At 37.5% G+C, this 20744-nt stretch overlaps 1 protein-coding gene across 2 annotated transcripts in view; it reads left to right on the top strand.

Moving 5' to 3' along the window:
- FAM13A (family with sequence similarity 13 member A) overlaps window positions 1-20744 on the top strand; it is a 313453-nt gene that overhangs the window by 221150 nt on the left and 71559 nt on the right. For both annotated transcript variants that reach the window (XM_029943172.1, XM_029943165.1), the window contains one exon: window positions 11058-11099. In XM_029943172.1, coding sequence (XP_029799032.1) covers window positions 11058-11099 — 42 coding nt within the window. The remainder of the gene's footprint in view (window positions 1-11057; window positions 11100-20744) is intronic.

The raw sequence follows: 20744 nt of genomic DNA on the forward strand, positions 1-20744 counted from the left end.
TGAATTTGATCAGGTCATTTTCCTCATCTATAAGATGGGATGATAATTTTTGATATACTTACTTATAGGGGTAGTTTTAGAGTTAAAGAATATGGTAGTTCTTTCTAAATGACTAAACTACTCAGATATGGAGAGTAGTAGTATATTGCTTTTCTCTTGGTTTTTTATTCTTATACTTTCATACCTTTCAATTTTGTGGATGTAAGACTTCTTAACACCGGTAAGGTGATTCTCTAACATTGCATTCCATTTCATTGAATAAATATTGGAAAGTGGCTTAAAGAATGGTTTGCAGGAAGTGTCATTAAAAATACTCTGGAATCAAATTTCTTGAAACTCTCAAAACCTTTTGCCTTGTTTTTCTCCTATGACACTTATATATTTATGTAATGATCAGAAGTAATTTGCAAGAACTAGTTTGTACTCATAAAGCCTTTTAAAAGGACTATTTACTTTTTAAGAAAAACTGGAAGTAACTTTTTTAATAGCTGTATTGATATCTAATTCACATAACCATGTAATTCACCTACATAATGTATTTAGTGATTTTTTAGTATATTCAGAAGATTGTACAGCCATCACTACAAGCAATTTTAGAATATCCTCATCACCCAACCCTGTACATTGTAGCTGTCAACCCCCATGGTGAGCTAAATGTGTTCACCCAAAATTCTTATGTTGAAGCTCTAATCCCCAGTGTGATGGTATTTGGAGGTGGGACACTTTGAGAGGTAATTAGGTTTGGATGAAGTCATGGAGGTGGTGCTCCTATGATAAGATTGGTGTCCTTGAGTGCTTACTCCTCCCCAGCCCCCCCCCCACCCCACCAGAGGGGCATATTAGCAAGCCAGGGAGAGCTCTCACCAGAACTTGCTAGCATCCTGATCTTTGACTTCCAGTCAAAGTAAATGTTTCTATTGTTTAAGTTACACAATCTGTGCAATCTTGTTAGAACAGCCCAAACTGACTAAAACAACCCTCAATCTCCCTATAATCCCCCTCTCCCAACTCTAGGCAACCGCTAATCTACTTTCTGTCTCTAAAGACTTACCTCTTCTGGACACTGCACTATAACACCTGGGAAGGTTGTCACCGAGCCAGATGTGGAAACTAATTTTAATTCTCACATAAGAATAGCATGTTAATGGGAAGCAGTGGGGAGCTGAATGGTAAAAAACAAAATATTAGGATGCCCAAGAAGTTGACTTTCAAAATTAAGATACCTAGGTAAAGAAATAAAAATACTGGGTAGTAGAAGAGGAGAGACACAGGATACATTTGATAAAACCTTTAAGGTTTGTGGTCAGGAAATCATGTATCTTCTCATAAACTATAAGAATAAAAATCAGAAAACTTGAACTTAATAGAAATAAAAGCAAAGAACTAAACTGCTTTACTCAGATCATACTGAAGGGAACAGAAATACTAGAAAAAGTTGAGGGCTTGGAAAGAGCTTAGGATGATACATCAGTATTTTGCTGTCAGCAAAATGATCATGGAAAGAACTATAACTTCACTGTCTAGATTAAAATAGCCCCTGAAACCAAGATTAGGAAATGACAGCCAGCCAGAGTGGACCATTGATACACTGTGTAGTATTTTTATAAGTGACTCTCCTTCCCTTTCAGTTTCTTGACTTAGCAAAAACTCCAACGCCCGCCTGTCCCGGGTACCCCTGCTCAGATGCACCTGCCACGTCTGACAGCTGCACTGGCTCCCTGCTGCCTCCTGCCTTCACACTCATCCCTCATGGAAGAGTTCTGACCTTTCTCCTAATAATGCCTACGTGACCCTCCAGACTCCTTCCCAGTGTCACTCATGTCACCTAACCTTCCAGACTGCATAGTGCTTGAGCGTAAGGTCCGATACCCTGGCTTCCACAGATGTGGACTTGAGTCTCAGCCCTGTCTGGCTCTGTGGCCTCCAGCTGGTGAATTATCCTTTCGAAGACTAGTTTTTCTGATCTGAAAAAAAAAAATCCAGTTGGTGATACTTGTCTCCAAGTGTGTCTTTGAGGATCAAATGAGAAAATGTATGTGACCTTCTTAGCCCAAAGCCTAGACTTATTAAGGTAAAGCCCTCAATACATGATAATCATGGATCTTTTTTCCTAATCATTATCAACATTCAGATTTCTGTTTCTCCCTCGTCTAAATTCTGTGAGGATTTGGACCATCTCCTATTAGCCTGTGTATCTATCGGTAGCACTTATCATAGGCTCTGATGCATAGCAGCCACACAGAAAATGCTGAATGAGATCTCACATGTGGCTATGGAAGCTCCCAAAGCCAAAGCGAAGGTAGACATCAAGCATTGGCCAGTTCTTCATCATTCTAAACACCAATGTAAAAAATCACGATAAAGTAGAAACAAGTCATTGACTCCTTTTACTGTGTAAAACCTTTCTCTGACAAAGGAAGAAAAATGACAGGATAATTTGCATTACTTTCTGCATATTTTTGTCTCCCACAAGAAACCCACCTTCACAGTCAACAACTTGGGAAATTAAGATCTGTTAAATAAGCACTGTATCAACAAACCACCAATAATGTTATAAGGGTAATTCTTTTTAAAAGTTAGTAAAAATTACTGTTTCCTTCCTCTGTTCTGCAGGTATCCTCATATTCTTTTACTTTTGAACTAAAGATTAGAAAATACATTAACTTATTTATTAATGTTCTAAAAGTATTTTCTCATCAACTAATATCAACTCCCCCTTAAGGAAAGTTACTGTATTTAGCGTTCTCAATTATTGCCTCCCCAAGGCAGTCCATGATAAACGTCACTTCTCTGAGCAAGCCTCTCAGAGACCAGTGAAAGCTTCCAACCGCCTTGAAAATAGTTTGATGACTAAACCAAAAATTTCTTTAAGCCCCAAACAACCTTTGGGTTTGCAGTGAAGTGAAATAATTTTCTTTTCCTGCTCTCAAGCCAGAACAAACAGATACAGTGTGTGGCAGGCCTATATTACCTCGCCTGAACATATCCTTTTCTGGGCTCCTGGAACACCACAGAAAGCACAGCATTTACGTTGCTGGCATAGTGGCAGAACCCCCACCTCACTGGGAGTGGAAGGGAAGAAAACAATGTTATGTCTCTCTGGATGGGAGTGAAAGTCTGTGGCATAGTTGTGATTCCACTAAGTTTTGAGTAGAAGGGAACAAGAGCGCTTGAAATAATCCACATGCACATATCTGAAAATGCTTCTAGCTGGCCCAGTTCATCTTACAAATAATAAACAGTGTATGTTTTCAAAATTCTACATCAAACTGGGAGCATTAGCACTCAACAAAGCCTTGATGATGCTGATTTTATTCAGCCATTTACTGAGCGCCTGGACTGTTCTAGGTACCTTGCTTAGATGCTGGTAGTGGTACCGAGACAAAGACAAATCCAGGAGGTGAGGCAAGCGTCTGAACTCGTGAATTCTGGTTTCATGTTGCTCATTTATAGCTATGAACGGTGTATCAGAGCCTGGGGGAAGAGGCAGCTCCCTCCCCTGGGTGCTGTAGATGACTTTCCAGATTAGATGACACTGGAGCTGAAAGATGAAATATTTACCCAGGCTGAGAGAGGTGGAGGAAACATTTAAGGCAGAGGGAACAGCACGTACAAACAGGAGGAGTTACGAAAATGTGGTGAGTGGTCTGCAGAGGCTTGTTGGACCTAGATCAGGAGGGATCTTCGGTGCCGAGTTTAGACATTTGGATTGTACCTGCAAGGCAGTAGGGAAGTGGGCGAGGCTTTGAAGTTAGGAGGGTAAAGGGTAACTGGTGTGAGTGGCAGGGAAACCATACTGGCCCTGGGAAAGACCAAGACAGAGGAAATGGAAAAATCAAGTTCAAGAGACTTGTCTTTTTTTTTTTTTTAAGGTAGAATCAGCAGAATTTGGGGAGTGACCAGATGTGGGGTTGAGGGGTAAGCTTCTTTAAGGAAAGCAGTTGGCTTGTTAACATGACTTCAGTATTATAAAAGGAATTCCTTTCTGTGACTTCAAAACATCTTTCCGCCAAAATCCCATGAAGTGCAAGTGCGCATCCTGGCTATGTTGGTCAGTCAGGAGATAGCTATGTTCACTTCTGACATTCTGACTGTCCGAGGGGACACAGCAGAGGGAGAGAAAGGAGCCCTCCCTCTCCCTGATAAGAAGCCCCTCCCCGAGGTATGCACACCCTCACTCCCCTCAAATTTCTGAATGATATCCATCAGAAGGGCATCCAGAGATAGAAGTAGTTGGGGGCATAGGACTGAAGAACAATGAGATGTTCCTTAGTTCCCTCCAAGTTTTTTTTAATCTAAAAGAATGTGGGTTGATAAAGAATGCCACGGTCATAAAATCAGGAGGAATCCAAAGAGACCACGTGTCCCTGAGTCTCACTCTTGACACCATCCTGTGGTTCAACCAAGAAAAGAATATTTCAAAGAGGGCTTTCTAGAACTATGTTCTCATGCCTGCCACTGGGTTTATCCGGGACTGCTTCCTCTCTGTGCCTTTCTGCCATCTGGACTGGACAAAATCTGTTCTTTGGCCCAGCGCTGATTTGTGGCAATAGGAGGGAAAGAACGAGTGTTTTCTTTCTCTCCTGTTGGAACATAGATCTTAATTCAACAACAATCATTGAGTATCATTACATATATCAGGCAAGGGAGAAGTATAATTAGCATAATGGTTTAAAACTTTGTTTTTCAAGTGTGAGTCGTGACCTATTATCCTAAAATCAGTTTATCAGGTTATGACTAGTATTTTATATAATTTTACATTAGTAAAATGTAACAATAGAAAATACTGAAAGTATGGATAATTTCATAAAATGTGTGTCCATTTTGTATGTATGCATAATGATGTGTAAAATACGTTTCTAACTGGATCACAGCTGAAGGTATCCGTTAGATATTGTCTCTGGACTACTTATTGAAGATTGTTCATTTGAATGAGAGGTTAGTACAGGCCTGGAAATCAAATCCCCATGTCAGCATTGGAAATAAATTCTAGTCTGAGAATGTCTACAAAAGAATTTCGAGAGACAAACTTTTTGTAAGATGAAGACACTTTAATTAGGCAGGTTCTTCTGAATTTAGGGAAAAAACATTTAGTAGATTTATTAGTTTCCTAAGGCTTCTATAAGAAAGTACCACTAACAGAGTGGCTTAAAAGGAGAGAAATTTATTTGCCTCACTGTTGGGGAGGCCAGAAGTTCCAAATCAATGTTGGCAGGGCTATGCGCTCCCTGAAGGATCTGGAGAAGAATCTATTCCAGGCCTGTCTCCTGGTTTCAAGAAGTTCCTTGGCTTAATGGCAGATGCAACTCCATCTTCACATGGCGTTTTCCCCATGTGCATGTCTATCTTTGTGTCCAAATTTCCCCTTTTTACAAGGACTCAAGTTATACTGCATTAGGGCCCCCTTAAATGATTTCTTCTTTCGTTTTTTTCTTTTTCTTTCTTTCTTTTTCTTTTTTTCTTTTTTTCTTTTTTTGACAGACACTCAAAGCAGGGGGCCGGGAAGGGGCATAGAGCGGGGGACAGAGGATCTAGAGTGGGCTCTGCTGACAGCAGCAAGCCAGATGCAGGACTTGAACTCACAAACCATGAGATAGTGATCTGAGCCAAAGTTGGAAGCTCAACCGACTGAGTCACCCAAGTGCCCTAATGATTTCATTTTGACTCCATCACCTCTGTAAAGACCTTATGTCCAAATAAGGTCAAGGCCAGGGTCCTGGGGTTAGCACCCCCACACATCTTTCTGAAGGGATGCAGTTCAACCCCTAACCAGTACATTTCAAATTTCCACTAGGCAATCAAGAGAGTGGTAAGCATGTTTTCTTATTGAGAAAAAAACTTCTAAATTTTTGGATGTCTTTTTATTTTGTCTGTGTATTTTGCCTCCAAAATAATATGTCTCATGTTGGCTGAAGAGTCCTGTTCTGTGAATATTAACAGTTTCAGCTCTTTGCATTTACCCTTTGGTCAGGAAAATCAATTTGCTCTTGAACTTCAAGAATTTGTTTTTATTTCTACTGGCCACGTGTTGTGTTCTTAATCACAAAATGCAAATAATAAAGCTAAACAAAACTGCTTGGGTTTACAATAAAGAAGTACATGTGTACATCTACAAAAATAACCCCCCAAAATTATAGCTGCAAACACTTAGCTATGAACCAATCTGAAGGGGTCTGAATGAAACATCTACATTTGTTTCCCAAAAAGAACAGAGAGATTATTGTGGCTTTTTCCCCCCATATTCCTGAATGAGACCAAACCAAAAATCTGAGGACGTGAGCTGCTACGTCACTCTCCAGTTAAAGTAGTACATGGCCAATGCCCGGCACTGGGGACAAATTGAAAATGCAAGGAGAGGGTGATACTTTAGGTTTTGCAGAAGGAAAGAAAGAAAATGTAACTTCACTCACCTCATCATTCTCTATGAAAATTCCTCTAAGAAAATTTAGCACCTTGTGTCAAAACATGAGGAAAAAACCCAAATTCCAGAAAAAAATGTTTACTTCATAGTTATAATTTTATTTTTACTTTTTTGCTTTTTTTTTTTTTTTTTTTTGCTTTACTTTTATTGCTCCCTCACTTGGTCTCTCCCTTTTGCTCTGTTCTGTTGTTTTTGTTTTGTTCTGTCATTTGTCTGTTTTGTTGTTTGATGGTTTTCCTAGTTTCTTCAATGAATGGAACCTAATCCTTAGCATTTACCTGTTTTTTATACTCTTTAGTACTCAAGGGACACTTGCAAATGATTTCTTCTAGATCAAATAACTCAAAAATTTAAAGAGTGTAACTAAATATGCAGATGATGTTCATTTTTTTGGTAGCCAGCCAACCAGTTAGAAAGTTGGACTAATTGGAGCATTTATTGGGATAACTCAAAAGGTCATTGAATAAACAGTGGGTTGATCCAGCAATAGAATACTGCACTCTGGGGGTTCTCCCAACAGCATTGGTTTTTTCTGAGACATAGAAAGTACCATACATTTTGTGATATCCATTAGCTTGTTGTGTAATTAAATTGATGGGCATTGTATTCATTGGCTTCACGTTAGAAAGTAGCACAACTAATGAAGAAACTAAGTCTAGCTCTCATTCATTATGTGCTTTTACCAATATTGAGCCATATAAGTAAATTCGATTAGGACCCCACTAATAACATAGTATCTGTGATTGCCCTTCGAAGTTGTAGCTTCCTAGATTTGGACTGTTACTTGGGTGTATCTCATCCATGTTCTTCCCAGAGGCAGTTGTTTTGAGAGAATAGATCCCACATGTCTGAGGACATTCAGTACCTAATTGCCTGGCATACGTGAGGTGGCTGCCCAAATCTCTCAATGTATGTTTGAATTTTAAAAAGAGAAAACAAAGGGAAACGAATTGGCTGCTTGAACTTGGACATTATTCAGGGTTAACAAACAGGAAATAATTAAAACCTGGAGTTTATATTAGTAACCAAGGAGGAAACTGAATGAATTCCAACTCATTAGAATTTGTCATTTGTTTAATTTCATGGCCCACACTCCCTTTTTCATTTGCAGTACATGTCCTTATTTTTAAAAATTAAAAATGAGTCAGAATTCTCAATTTAAAATTTAGGCCAATGGTTGCCTGGGTGGCTGTGGATTAAGTGTCTGACTTCAGCTCAGGTCATGATCTCACTCTTCGTGAGTTCAAGCTCCAAGTCAGGCTCTGGGCTGCCGGCTCAGAGCATGGAGCCTGCTTCTAATTCTGTGTCTTCCTCTCTCTCTGCCCTTCCTCCCCCACTTAAAAATAAATAAACATTAAAAAAATAAAAGAAAATTTAGGCCAAAAACTATGACTCTTTTAATATCATTAGACATGCCTAAGATAGACCTAAATCCAGGAACAGGCATAAATAACCTCTATAAGTAGATACTTGGGGACCTATAACAATAACAAAATATCCATTTTGTGCAAATGTAAAAATGGTGATTTTTTTTTCCCAAATGTGTTCTGATGTGTAAATTCTATGGAAACGTTCGTTTTCTCAGTTCTATTTGGAAGAATTGTCCTTACCCATTTTTTCTTAAGATTGCCTATAGTATACGTGCCTGGGTGGCTCAGTCAGTTGAGCGTCCAACTTCAGCTCAGGTCATGATCTCACAGTCCATGGGTTCGAGCCCTGCGTCAGACTCTGTGCTGACAGCTCAGCCTGGAGCCTGCTTCCAATTCTGTGTCTCCCTCTCTCTCTCTGCATACCCTGCCCTTTGCTCATTCTCTGTCTCTCTTTCTCTCTCTCTCAAAATAAAATAAAGACGAGAAATTGTTTTAGTTACTTTTAAAATTAAATTGATTTTTAGAATTCATTGACTTAATTTGAAATCAATGTTTCAGTTGTTTTAGAATTTATACTTTTGTCAAGATTACATTCCTAAACCCAGGAAAAAGGTACTTTTGTGAAAAGGAAAAGAGAAATATGCTAATTAACTATAAAAATTGGTATATTTTCATTTCCTTTTTGAATTACATTGTTCTTCTTGAGTACTGTGCATGAATTGCTGCCCTGTTTACCTCTGTGGATTGAAGAAATCTAAGGCTGTTTTATTTTACTTAAATTGCAGTACTGTACATTTTCTTTTTTGGAACGTGTAAAATTATCTAAATTTCAGGGACATACCGAATAAAGAATTTCTGATTTTGTCTTTCTTGGACAACTTTACTTTGTTTTTAGGCAGATGCAGCCTGAAAGATATTTGCTCATGATTAGAAACTTGTGTTTTTATCAGGAGATATTCTTATATTGCCAGAGTACACTTTAATAAAATAAGCATTTTATACATGCTATCAGTTGTCATGCATTGCGAATGGATTAAGGTTGGTGCAGAGTCGCTAGAATCTTTATGACAAGATCTTGCTGCTGACTGCCGGAATGCAGACTGGCTGTCACATCTATTTTCTTCGCCTATTCATCCTGCCATATTCTGACGGGTTAAAACTGAAGGGAAGATGGTAAACAACAAAAATGGACTAACACATAATACAGTAATTAACATGTCACTAGGTGTGTGACCCACGGATGTTATGTTCCCCATGCCGAGCCCACTGTCCTCAAGTCGAGAGCAAGTGCCAGCGAGGGTTTTGGTGAGGATTTACGTGAGATAATTAGTGTTAGAGCACCCAGTAGCACCTGGTTAATGAGTAAATACGTGAGGGAGAAAAGATGTGAGGGAGAGAAGAAAGGATTGATCTTGATTGCCTTGCTACAAAGAAATTTACACACACACAAATAAACATTAGCCAAAACATATGAACAGCTGTGTTTAGAACGCTGCACCATCTAAATCATCTAATCCTAAGGAAACCAACCAGATTGCTAACTATATCTTCACTAACGTACCCTTGTTAATTTTCATTAAAATTTGTTACATGTTAGAGTTCAGGATCTGTTCCGGGCAAAAAAGTATTTAGTTCGGGGCCCATTTTATAACACAAAAAGGCAATTTTCCTATAATAATAAAATCATTAAGGGTTTTCGGTTGCAGCCTTTTTGCATAGTATTGGTCATAATTAGTACTTTTTGACTATGAATCCTTCATTCAGCAACAAGCCAATTCCAGCATTTTTTGTAATTTGTTAAGTGTTTTCAAGGCATATTTTGAAACTAATATGTAAGCTTCTTGTGTCAGTTTGGCTTAAAGTAGTCCCCTCTTATAGTAGCATGGCTCCAGGTGGCTTCCTTCCCAGGACACCTGGACATTTCCCACATGTTACCTCTAACTCTTCAGCTGTGCAGCCTGACTCCACAAGCTTTGCCCTCAATCCACCCCCATTAAAGTCCATAATAACGCTGACCCGTCGCTTACCCTTCACTTAGAAATAATTGGCACAAGTGATTACAAACATTAAAGTCTTTGGCAACATAAACATTAGAACAGCTAAGCCGTAATGAAATGGAAAACCAAAATCATGAAAGAATGAGAAATAGTATGTCTTAGTTGGTGTGCTCTTCCAACTAAAATGTTAAGACCTTTAGGGGACAGCTGCGTTTGAGTGTATGTGTCTTACGGTATAACATTTAAGACTTTGCCAGTATATTACCAACTGAAGCAAAGTTTCTTCATCATTGTTGCTTAAGAAAATAAAAAATAAGTTGAAAGGAAGAGAAAGCTGAAATTAACTAGTTGCTTCCCCTAAGGTGATATACAAGATTAGTGATAGAGATACAGAAGAAAATTGTAGAGCTTCTTTTTAATTTCTATTGCTATTTTTATCTGTTTAATTCATGCCCATAATTAGTAGAGGTAGATACTTAATAATATATTTAGGGGAGTGGCTGCTTAGAAAAGATTTTATCAATGCATAATCCAAAAGGTTCAAAGACCACTCCAGCAGACGGACACTAAGCGAGAGAGACTGACTCACTCTTGCTTTTAGGTCATTTATCAGAAGAAAACCACATATTGAAAAAACATTGTATATATTTTACATTTTTAAAAATACCTTTGTATTAAGTTTTATATTCTATGTTGTTTGAAGAATGTAAACTATTTCTATAATTTCATTTATGTCCTTATGTGTTATCTATACTCATTAATACTTAAAGTAACTCCTGAAAACAAAGTTCAGGAGTGTTGTTTACTGATGTGCCTCTCATTGCTAAGGCATCATTCTTGAAGTAGCTCACATTTAACAGGGATATTTTATTGGCTGCTTCTTACTTTCATCATCATGGTAATGAGCTATAATTAACTTTATTGAGGTAATTGAGTATGTATGCAATCATTTTAAGAGTTTACATATAATATATAGAACTTGGATTGGCTTGTAGAAATAAGATGGTAAAAAGCTTCCTCTTGAAAGTGTATTGTGAATTACTTTTGCCTTAAGCTAGTCTTGAAAGAAACCTCTCTTGATGGTCTCCCATGTAGAAGTAATTGACCTTGGCTAGTTCCAAGGTAGAGTATGTTTTACTAACTTTGCTCCTTCATGAGATTAGCTCTAATGTGTCAAAATAAAATTTCTAACAGGCAGAACAGACTTTTAGTAAAATTGACATGTTAAGATATTAACAGAAATTAATTCAAAATTTATTTTCCTTTTAGTTCGCAGGAAGATGAAAGACCTATGTCACCTTTCTATTTGAGGTATTTATTTGATTTTTATTGTCCTATTACAGGGAATGGAGGAGGGGTAAGGCTTCTTTGAGTTTATCTGCCCATTTTAATGATTTTCAATAGAATGTTCTACACTGTGCCCAGACTAAGCTTATTAGAACTCTTCAACTCTTCACCATGTTATTCATGCTGTAGTTTTCTTCTCTTTGGTTTAAGAAATCTTAAAACAAATTATTAGAGCTGAAAAGATTAAAGTAAGATATTTTGTTTTAAATTCATAGATGTCAAGGTAGCCATTTTAATGTCAGAAAATGCCTGATGATTAAGGCGTTAACTTACATCTTAAAAATTTCCATTCTAAGGACCAGGGGGAGGGAAAGAGGGAAAGAGAGTTGGGGAGAGAGAGGGACGCAAAACTTGAGAGACTATTGAATACTGAAAATGAACTGAGGGTTGAAGGGGAAGGGGGAGAAGGGAAAAGAGGTGGTGGTGATGGTGGAGGGCACTTATGGGGAAGAGCACTGGGTGTTGTATGTGAACCAATTTGACAATAAACTATTAAAAAAATTTTTCCATTCTATACATATATGCAGGTCGGGGAGGGGTGTGAGCACAAGGCTCGTTGGCTGAAGAAGTCTTCTGCTATGTTAAGTGTAAAAGTAAATATCAGTGAGTTGATGGAGTTTGGGGCTATTTTCTAATGCTTATAAAGGCAGAATAACACCTATTAAAGCAGGTAAATTTACAGAATTCAAAGTAGACATTAACTTTCCTCAATTTTGAAATCTTTTTAAAAAGAAATGTCAAGATACGTGATACATAGTTTGTTTATTTTTTAATCTGTTTTGTTGTAATAGACCCAGAGTTAGATTTTAGACTTTAATTCAACCAACAATAGTTCAGAAATGCGTCATAGGACTTCAGTCTTAGCCAAATGATTGCTTTTCAGTACTGTTCTGTCCTTTAGCAACTTGAAGCATATTGCATAATCACTTTGTGGCAAAAGAGAGAACATTTGAGGTTTTAGTTTGAGACAACATGGTGGTCCATTTGATTCACTCTGGTTTCCTGCCAACCAAATCAGCATATTCTGCTTCATAGGCTGCCTCAACTATACAATTACCATAAACACATGAGGAGACTGTTGCCCAATACATGGTGACTCTGGTATTCATTATGTAAACACAGTAATATCAAACAAATGATTATCATATATTAATGGATATTAAGTTTCATATAATACGGAAGACTATAGCACTAAATCATGACAACAATGAGAACTGTTCTCTGAATGTCTTATTTTTATCCCTCTGGGCAACATCAATCTATGTTTTACATAGTATTGAATTTTAATTTTTTTAACCACTTTAAAAAGCAGATGGGAGAAATGGGTTTATAAGTTTTAGGTCCTTAAAGACCTATAATTCGGTCTTCTAGTGTAATAATCTTTAAAAATTATTTAGACTAATGTAGTCTTGAAAAAGGCATTCTGTACTTGCAAAATGAAAGTAAAAGAATGTAAAGAAAATGTATTACCACAACTCTTGGTAGAAGCTATTTGACCTTTCAAATGTTAAATGTCATAAAAGCTAAAATATTATAGAAGTAGGAAAAAAGAATGAATGTGCATGCATACCAGCCCACAGGTACAGAAGAGCTAAAGTTGCAGAAGAAGGAAGTTGCCAGCAGACACTCTTTTGAAAATTTAACTAAATGGAGCGATTTCATAAGTGAAATAATAATTATTATTTGGCCTGAAATTAAAATCTCAAATGTAGTATCTTTTTCTGAAGAACATTATATGATAGTCTTAGAAATTTTTCTTATGTTTTATTTCTTATTGAGACAGAGAGAAACAGAGCATGAGTGGGGAAGGGTCAGAGAGAGAGGGAGACACAGAATCCAAACCAGTCTCCAAGCTCCAAGCTGTCAGCGTGGAGCCTGATGCGGGACTCAAACTCATGAACCATGAGATCGTGACCTGAGCCAAAGTCGGCCGCTTGGATGACTGAGCCACCCAGGCGCCCCAGTCTTAAAAATGTTTTAAGAACAAGTTAATTTAACTTTGTTTTCATTATCTACTTGACATGAAGTAGGGAGACTCTACTAGTAAAGTATGAACCTGTTTGGAGGGAGTTTTTTTGTTTTTGTTTTCAACTTATTTGCAAAGCTGGTTTGAGATTAACTTTTCTTGGATTATTCTAGTATATAGAATTCAAGTGGAAGAAAGAAAACATGAGTGTTAACTGTGATTTCAGTTCTTCCAGATTTTTTAACTAGAAACATAACATGTTCACTGCTAATTTAATTTATAAATTACTGCACTTTTTAGGCACTACCTTTAGTCAGAACAAACGAATGCTTAAATGTTTTAAATATATTAAATTTTCTGTACCTTCCTTGTCTTCCATTCCTTTCTCTCCTACTTTATTAAGATTTATTCCTACAGTGCTCAGAAAGGGGAATTACTGTAAGACTCACAAATTTCATAAAGATTTGTCACCATGATGAAAAACTAAATTGGCACTTTAAAAATCCAAAATAATATTTACTGTGCTTTTGAAAAGTAAAAAGTGACTGGTAGTTGCAAAATGATATCTTCCCTGGCTAGGAATACTGAATATTGTGTGCTCTATATTATATTTTGACATTGTTGACTGGTTTTTTTTGTTTGTTTTGTTTTGGGTTGTTTTGTTTTGTTTTCTTTTGTTTTGTTTTGTTTTGTTTTGTTTTGTTTTGTTTTTTGAGGAGGGTAGCAACAGAAAGGAAAAGTCCAAACAAGGGATGAGCACATCACCTGAGATGTCTATCTACCAGAAGTAGATTCAGCCACAGGCAGCCAGTAGGAGGGACGGGGATGGAACAGCGGATCAGTGGTGGGATATTCAGTTGGTGGTTTATTCTGTAAGGTCCAGCATGAGGAAGAATGGCAAAACCCAGTGGCTGTAAGTCTGGGAGTGGGCAGTCTTTAGGAAGACTGGATCAAAACAAGATAAAGGCAGCGCAGGGCTCCAAATTCAGTGGAAGGAGAATAGACGATCCATAAAGGAATTCAGATGCAGGAGATCAAACAAGTATCCAGCTGTTGGAATGGAGACCAGGTATGTTATTTATAATGCAGACAGAGTCTGTATCTGAGGTAGAAGACAGAGCTGGAGAGCATGCTGAGGACATGCAGTCCACGATGGAGGTTCCAGGGCCTTTCTGTGGCTAAGGGAAGGAAGGTGGTATGCAGGGACTGGGAATCAGAGTGGCCATTTCAGTCAAGACCTTGCTCCATTTTTCATCTTGTAGAATTTCAGTTTCTGTGATTATGATTCTCTATTGTAAATACTCATGGCTGAACCATATGTTATAGTCTACCGTATATTTCATTTGCCTTCAATTTTTTCTGTTGTAAAGTAGGACTGTTATCAATAGACATGCACTCGTATATTCTCATTCTAGATTAAATATCTTCTCAGATAAGAACTCTGTCTTCTGAAATTTCAGCACCTCTTCACCTGGCCTAACCCACCAGAGCCATTCGTCCTTTTTCTCCCCAAAGGAAATGAGTAGCTACAAATCTGCACTTACTGCCGTCTCATGTGGCAGGATTTCTACAGCTACAGTAGCTCAAACAGTAGGTGTCATTGTTCCCCAGATGCTCATTAGAGATTACCCACCCTGTGGAAGTGATTAAGGAAATGAAAGGGAAGAATGGGTTCTGCCAAACCCTTAGCAAGATTGCTACAAAGTAAACAGGAACCTGCAAATGTCAGGTGAAGAACATTCTTGGCAAGATGTCTATACCCTGCCCCTCCCTCAGTTGCTCAGATTAGCAACTTGCCATGGGTGTTCTGTGCCACATCCAGCCTGCTACTGTATGGATTTTTTCCCCTGTCATCCAGTCAGATCTGGCCAGAATCTGTTGCTAGCTCTAGTTTTATTTGTCTGGACTCCAGTATGCACAAACTCAGATTTTGACTTCTGTGTTTATTTCCACTGGGATTAAGGCTTTTCATCTCTCTCCACTCCCACCTCGCCTATACTATCTTCACGTTCCTTATGGCCAGGTTCAGGTCTTGTCCTGATCCCATCCTGTCCAATCTCATCCCATTCAACTTCTACTCTTGAATGCCTTCTTTACAAATTCCTGGGTTATATATATAGTTTGTAGACGTAGATGATACATACAGCCAGTGTACAATGCCCATCTCTTCCTGTACTTTATCAAAATCCTAAATGTGCTTCAGGGGCTCCATACCTGCAACCAGTCTTTCACTGGGCTCTAAACAGCCCCCGACCTCTGCATGGTGGCTCTGTGCTCACCTGGCATCTGCCTTTTAGCAACTGCACCGATTTCCTCAGCTTTTTCCTTCTCCTTCTGTGCTCCATTGGAACTCTGAAATTCACAGTCTTTATCAATCGCAGCTCAAGTTTTAATACTCAAGGAGCAAACTGGAGTTAAATTACTATTTTAGCAAATTTGAAATTGCGTAGGGTCAGTATTCATATGTTTTCTAATTTTCCTGAATTAGGAACATCAAATAGATTTATTTCTAAATTAGCTGTTTGCAATGCAAACTTATTCTTTTTTTTTTACTGAAATAGTTTATTAATACAAACTTATTCTTGAGTATTTTAGTATTTTTAACCTTGAAACTAGGAATCATTAATTTATGAAAATCTTTTAACTGTGGCATTTACATTGAAGAAAAATATAGCTTTGGATAAATTCAGATTAAAACATAACCTAACAGGGGCGCCTGGGTGGTACAGTCAGTTGAGTGTCTGACTCTTGATCTCTGCTCAGGTCATGATCCCACCGTTTGCAGGTTTGAGCCCCGCATCAGGTTCTGTACTGATGGTATGGAGCTTGCTTGGGATTTTGTCTTTCCTCTCTGTCCCTCCCCCACACATGCTCTCTTGTGTGCTCACTCTTTCTCTCTCCCTCAAAATAATAAATAAATTTTTAAAAAATAAAACAAGAAAACCCCAAAAACATTACCTGATATTAGATGGGATCTAAAACCTGTATTGTGCCACTCCTGTCCTGATAATGTAGACAAGTTTTTAGATAGCTTTTTGGGGATTATCTTTCCAAACAACTTGTGCTAGAATTTGTAGGTTTATGATTTTTTTGGTCATTACATTTTAATAGTTTATTTTTCTTCCCAAACATGTTGTATGTTTTCCAAATTACCATTTTGAGGGGAAAATTTATCATTTTTAGATGGGATAGTTTAGAGAAGTATAATGTATCAGGCATTATATTTGTTGTTGACTAACAAGTACAGTGAACAAGCAGGCTATTTATTTGATTATCAACTTGATTTTCCCTGGATGATAAAGACAACTACATATTTGGGTGTCATTAGACACAAGTAACTATGCATTAAAGACATTTGTTTCCCTTGTCCTTTCTAACCTGAACAGTGTTTCTAAACCAAGGAAGCATATTATCTCTGCTGTGGGGTTCTTTTTTAGGGGGTGGGAGGGTAAATATAAATAACATTCAATGTATCGTCTTAACCATTTCAAATATTTTTTAAATTGTGGCAAAATGTACATAGCATACAATTTGGCATCTTAACCATTTATAAGTGCATTTCCACTAATAATGCACAAGTCCAATTTCTCTTATTAGCATGGCTGCTATGAAGAAAAGAAAATAATAAGTGTTGTTACAGATGAAGAGAAATTGAAAGCAGGGTCACGAGGTCCCAAAGCAATATTCATACACCCTTGTTCATAGCAGCATTATTTGTAATAGCTAAAAGGCAGCAGCAACCCAAGTGTCCCTCAGTCGGTAAATGGATAAACAGAACTCAGTGTATAACACCGTGGAGTCTTATTCAGCCTTAAAAAAGGAAGGAACTTCTGATACATGCACAACATGGGTGAATTTTGAGGACATATTTTCTAAGTGAAATAAGCTAGTCACAAAGAGACACCTATATGATTCCCCTTACGTGAAGTACCTAATGCAGTCAGACTCTTACGTGAAGTACCTAATATAGTCAGACTCATAGAAACAAAGACTGGTAGTTTCCAGGGACTGGGAGGAAGGGGAGAATCAGGAGTTGCTGTTTAATAGGTGCAGAGTTTCAGTTTCACAAGATAAAAAGTTTCTGGAGATGAATGCAATGAATGAATTCACAACAATGTGAATATACTCAGTGCCCCTGAATTGTACACTAAGAAATGGTCAAGATAATAGATTTTATGTGTGTGTTACTTCAACAAAAAATTTGAAGGAAAAATGTGTCACATAAGAGCTATACCCCTAGCTGAAAACCACTAAACCCAGACTACTAGTATAATTATTTTGTACTAGAGAGTGGTTATAAACTTAACTAATGTATGTCATACAATTCTTTAGTATTCAATATTGAATTCTTGATTTCTGAGCTAGTCACAATTTTTACTTAGTATAAGACAAGTATCAATTCTGGGTTTAATTTTATCAGTGTTAATTAAAATATTAACCATATTATTTAGGCTATACTGATAAATTATATAAATTTTTATATTTTTTATGCTTCTCTTATGTCTTTCCTCAGCATGATAAGGGAAAGGAAAAGTTTACTTATAGGAAATAACACCTTTAGCATCATTCTATCTAGACCTCTTGCTGCTTTATTCTTCAGTATTTTCTGCCTTCCTTAGACTTCTATTTATAAGAACTTCAGATTTAGGGGTGCCTGAGTGGCTCAGTCGCTTGAGTATCCAACTCCTGATTTCAGTTCAGGTCATAATGTCCCGGTTTGTGAGTTTGAGGCCTGCATTGGATTCTCTCTCTCTATCTCTGTGCCCCCCCCCCTCTCTCTCTTTCTCTCTCTCTCTCTTAAAATAAACTTTAAGGTTTTTTTTTTTAAAGAAATTCACAGGGTACCTGGGTGGCTCAGTTGGTTGGGCATTTCATTTTGGCTCAGGTTATGATCTCACTGTGAGTTCGAGCCCCGTGTTAGGCTCTCTGCTGACAGCTCAGAGTCTGGAGCCTACCTCAGATTCTGTGTTTCCCTCTTTCTCTGCACCTCCCCCACTCATACACTTTCTCTCTCTCTCTCTCTCTCTCTCTCTCTCTCTCTCTCTCTCTCTCTCAAAAATAAATAAACATTAAAAAATTTTTTTAAAGAGCTTCAGGGATGTCTGGGTGGCTCAGTTGGTTAAGCGTTAAGACTTTGGCTCAGGTCATGCTCTCACTGTTTGTGGGTTTGAGCCCTCTGTTGGGCTCTGTGCAGATAGCTCAGAGTCTGGAGCCTTCTTAGGATTCTGTGTCTCCCTCTCTCTCTGCCTCTCCCCAACTCATGCTCTGTCTCTCTTCTCTCTCTCTCTCTCTCTCTCTCTCTCTCTCTCTCTCTCTCTCTGTCTCAAAAATAAATATACATAAAAAATAAATAAATTTTAAAAAGAACTTCAGATTTGAATAAAATGTAAACTTTTAATTTAAATAAAACACTAGCTCTGCCTAGAATAACTACTACCAGATTCCCATTTAAATTCTAATGATAATATCAAAGACAAAAACTAGGGATAGCTTTGTAACAATGATAAAGAAAAGCATATATCAAAGGTCACATCAGTGGGATGGACTGAGAAACATATTATTACCTTACAGACTTCACACTCCACTGTCTAAACAATACAAATGGTCACAAAGAGAAGGAAAGAAGAAAAAAAAACACCTAAGTTGGATTCCTTCCTTTTTCTACTACTGACCAGAAAAACAAGAGATCTTCCCTCTACTGTACAGAAAGTTATGTTCTGAACTATTCAGAGCTGAGTTGCATTTTCTTTTTCACTTCTCTGCCCCCATTAGCCTTTTTATGTCAGTATCTCTTCAAAGATAGAATATTCAGTATACAAAACAGTAGAAAGGAGAAGGGATCCTTCTGGGATACTAAGTGAATTAAAGCGTTTGAGAAGAGGATAAAGGCAGGAGGATTATTAGACATAATACATGCTTTCAAGAGTATAGTGCACAAAGTACAAATTTATTCCTGATTCTCTAGCTTAGTCAGAAAATTGGACCAAAGAGCAAGTGTACCTATCTAAGCAGTATAGATTGTTCTGGGGCAGACTCATCTGTTGGCTCTTAAAATCTAAATTCATGCGCTGTCATCTACCCACAGCCAAGGGACAATGAAATAAAGAATGATCTACCCACCCAGGTTGTTGGTAATGACCCTGCCCTGATTGATCGATTCTCCTTCAGAATCACAAAACATGAAGAACTATTTGAGACCTATAAAGAAAAATTACGTACTAAGAGAAAGGGTGACTTGCTCTGAGGACTCAGTAAAAATAGATTACAGAAAATTGCTTTTTATATGATTCAGAGGAAAGCTGGAAAAGTAATATTACTAATCTTCTCAAAAAAATGCTTAAGGACATAGCCAATTCTCTGTAAATGTAAGTAGAAACCTGTAAGGGGAAAATAGGCTTACAATTACAGGGCTAGGGACATAGAAGAATAACTGAAATGAGGGGAAAGGGAGCCTAGAAATGTATTAGCAGAGATTTCAAAAACTATGTAGGAAACAGTAAAGAGCAGAAATTATTAAAAATAAATCAAGTACAAGGGTGCCTGGGTTGCTCAGTAAGGTGAGTGTCTGATGCTTGATTTCAGCTCAGATCATCATCCCAGGGTCGTGAGAATGAGCCCCATATTGGGTTCTGAGTGGAGCATGGAACCTACTTAAGATTCTCTCTCTGCCCCTCTCCCCGGCTTGCTCACTTGCTCGCTCGCGCGCGCTCTCTCTCTCTCTCTCTCTCTCTCTCTCTCTCTCTCTCTCTTTCTCTCTCTCTAAGTAAAAAAAAATAATAATAATTTAAAAATAAAAAATAAAGTATGTAATGAGAAAGAAACTTGAGAAGCTCTTCCAAATGGAAAGGAAAAAGATAAAAAACTGATAGAAATAATGATAGGCATAAATAATGACAGACCTAAAAATTATGATTCTAAGGAAAAAATCCATGCCGATAGAAATAAAAGTAGAAATCAGAAGTTTTCCCCCATCTAATTGAGAGGTAAATTCAAAAAAATAAGTACTAGAAACTTGATTACAATCATTGATAGAGAGGCAAAGAGAGTAACAACATTCTGAATTTCTTGTCTTGCATAGAAGGTAGGAGAATAGAATCAGGAGAGGGGTTTTTTTCCCTTTTTTTTTTTATTTGAAGCAGGAGTCAGAGTTTTGAGTTTTTGTTTGGGGTGGTGTTTTAGTTTTAATAATCAGAGATTAATAATAACTAGAGATATGTGGGTATGAGAAGCAATCACTATTAGAAATTTCTATAAGATTTCTATAATCCAAATTCCCTCAGAAGATAAGAGCAAAGACAGAAATCAAAAGAAAAGGAAGTTCCCAAAATAGAAAACATAAAGGAAAAACACAAAACTGGAACAAATATATCAACTATGACAATAAATGTAAATGGTCAAATTCTTTGATAAAAGCTAAAATTGGAGAGGTGTCTGGGTGGCTCAGTTGGCTAGGCATCTGACTCTTGATCAGCTCAGGTCTTGATCTCACTGTCATGAGTTCAAGCCCCACACCAGGCTCCATGCTGGGCATGTAGCCTACTCATACAGAAACAAACAAGCAAACAAAAACGACTTGAGCTATATTTTGCTCCAAAGAGCTGTATAAAGATTGATAATAAAATTCTAGAATGTATATCTGATAA

The sequence above is a fragment of the Suricata suricatta genome, chromosome 1 (assembly GCF_006229205.1).
Source record: "Suricata suricatta isolate VVHF042 chromosome 1, meerkat_22Aug2017_6uvM2_HiC, whole genome shotgun sequence".
In the NCBI taxonomy this organism is placed as follows: Eukaryota; Metazoa; Chordata; class Mammalia; order Carnivora; family Herpestidae; genus Suricata; species Suricata suricatta.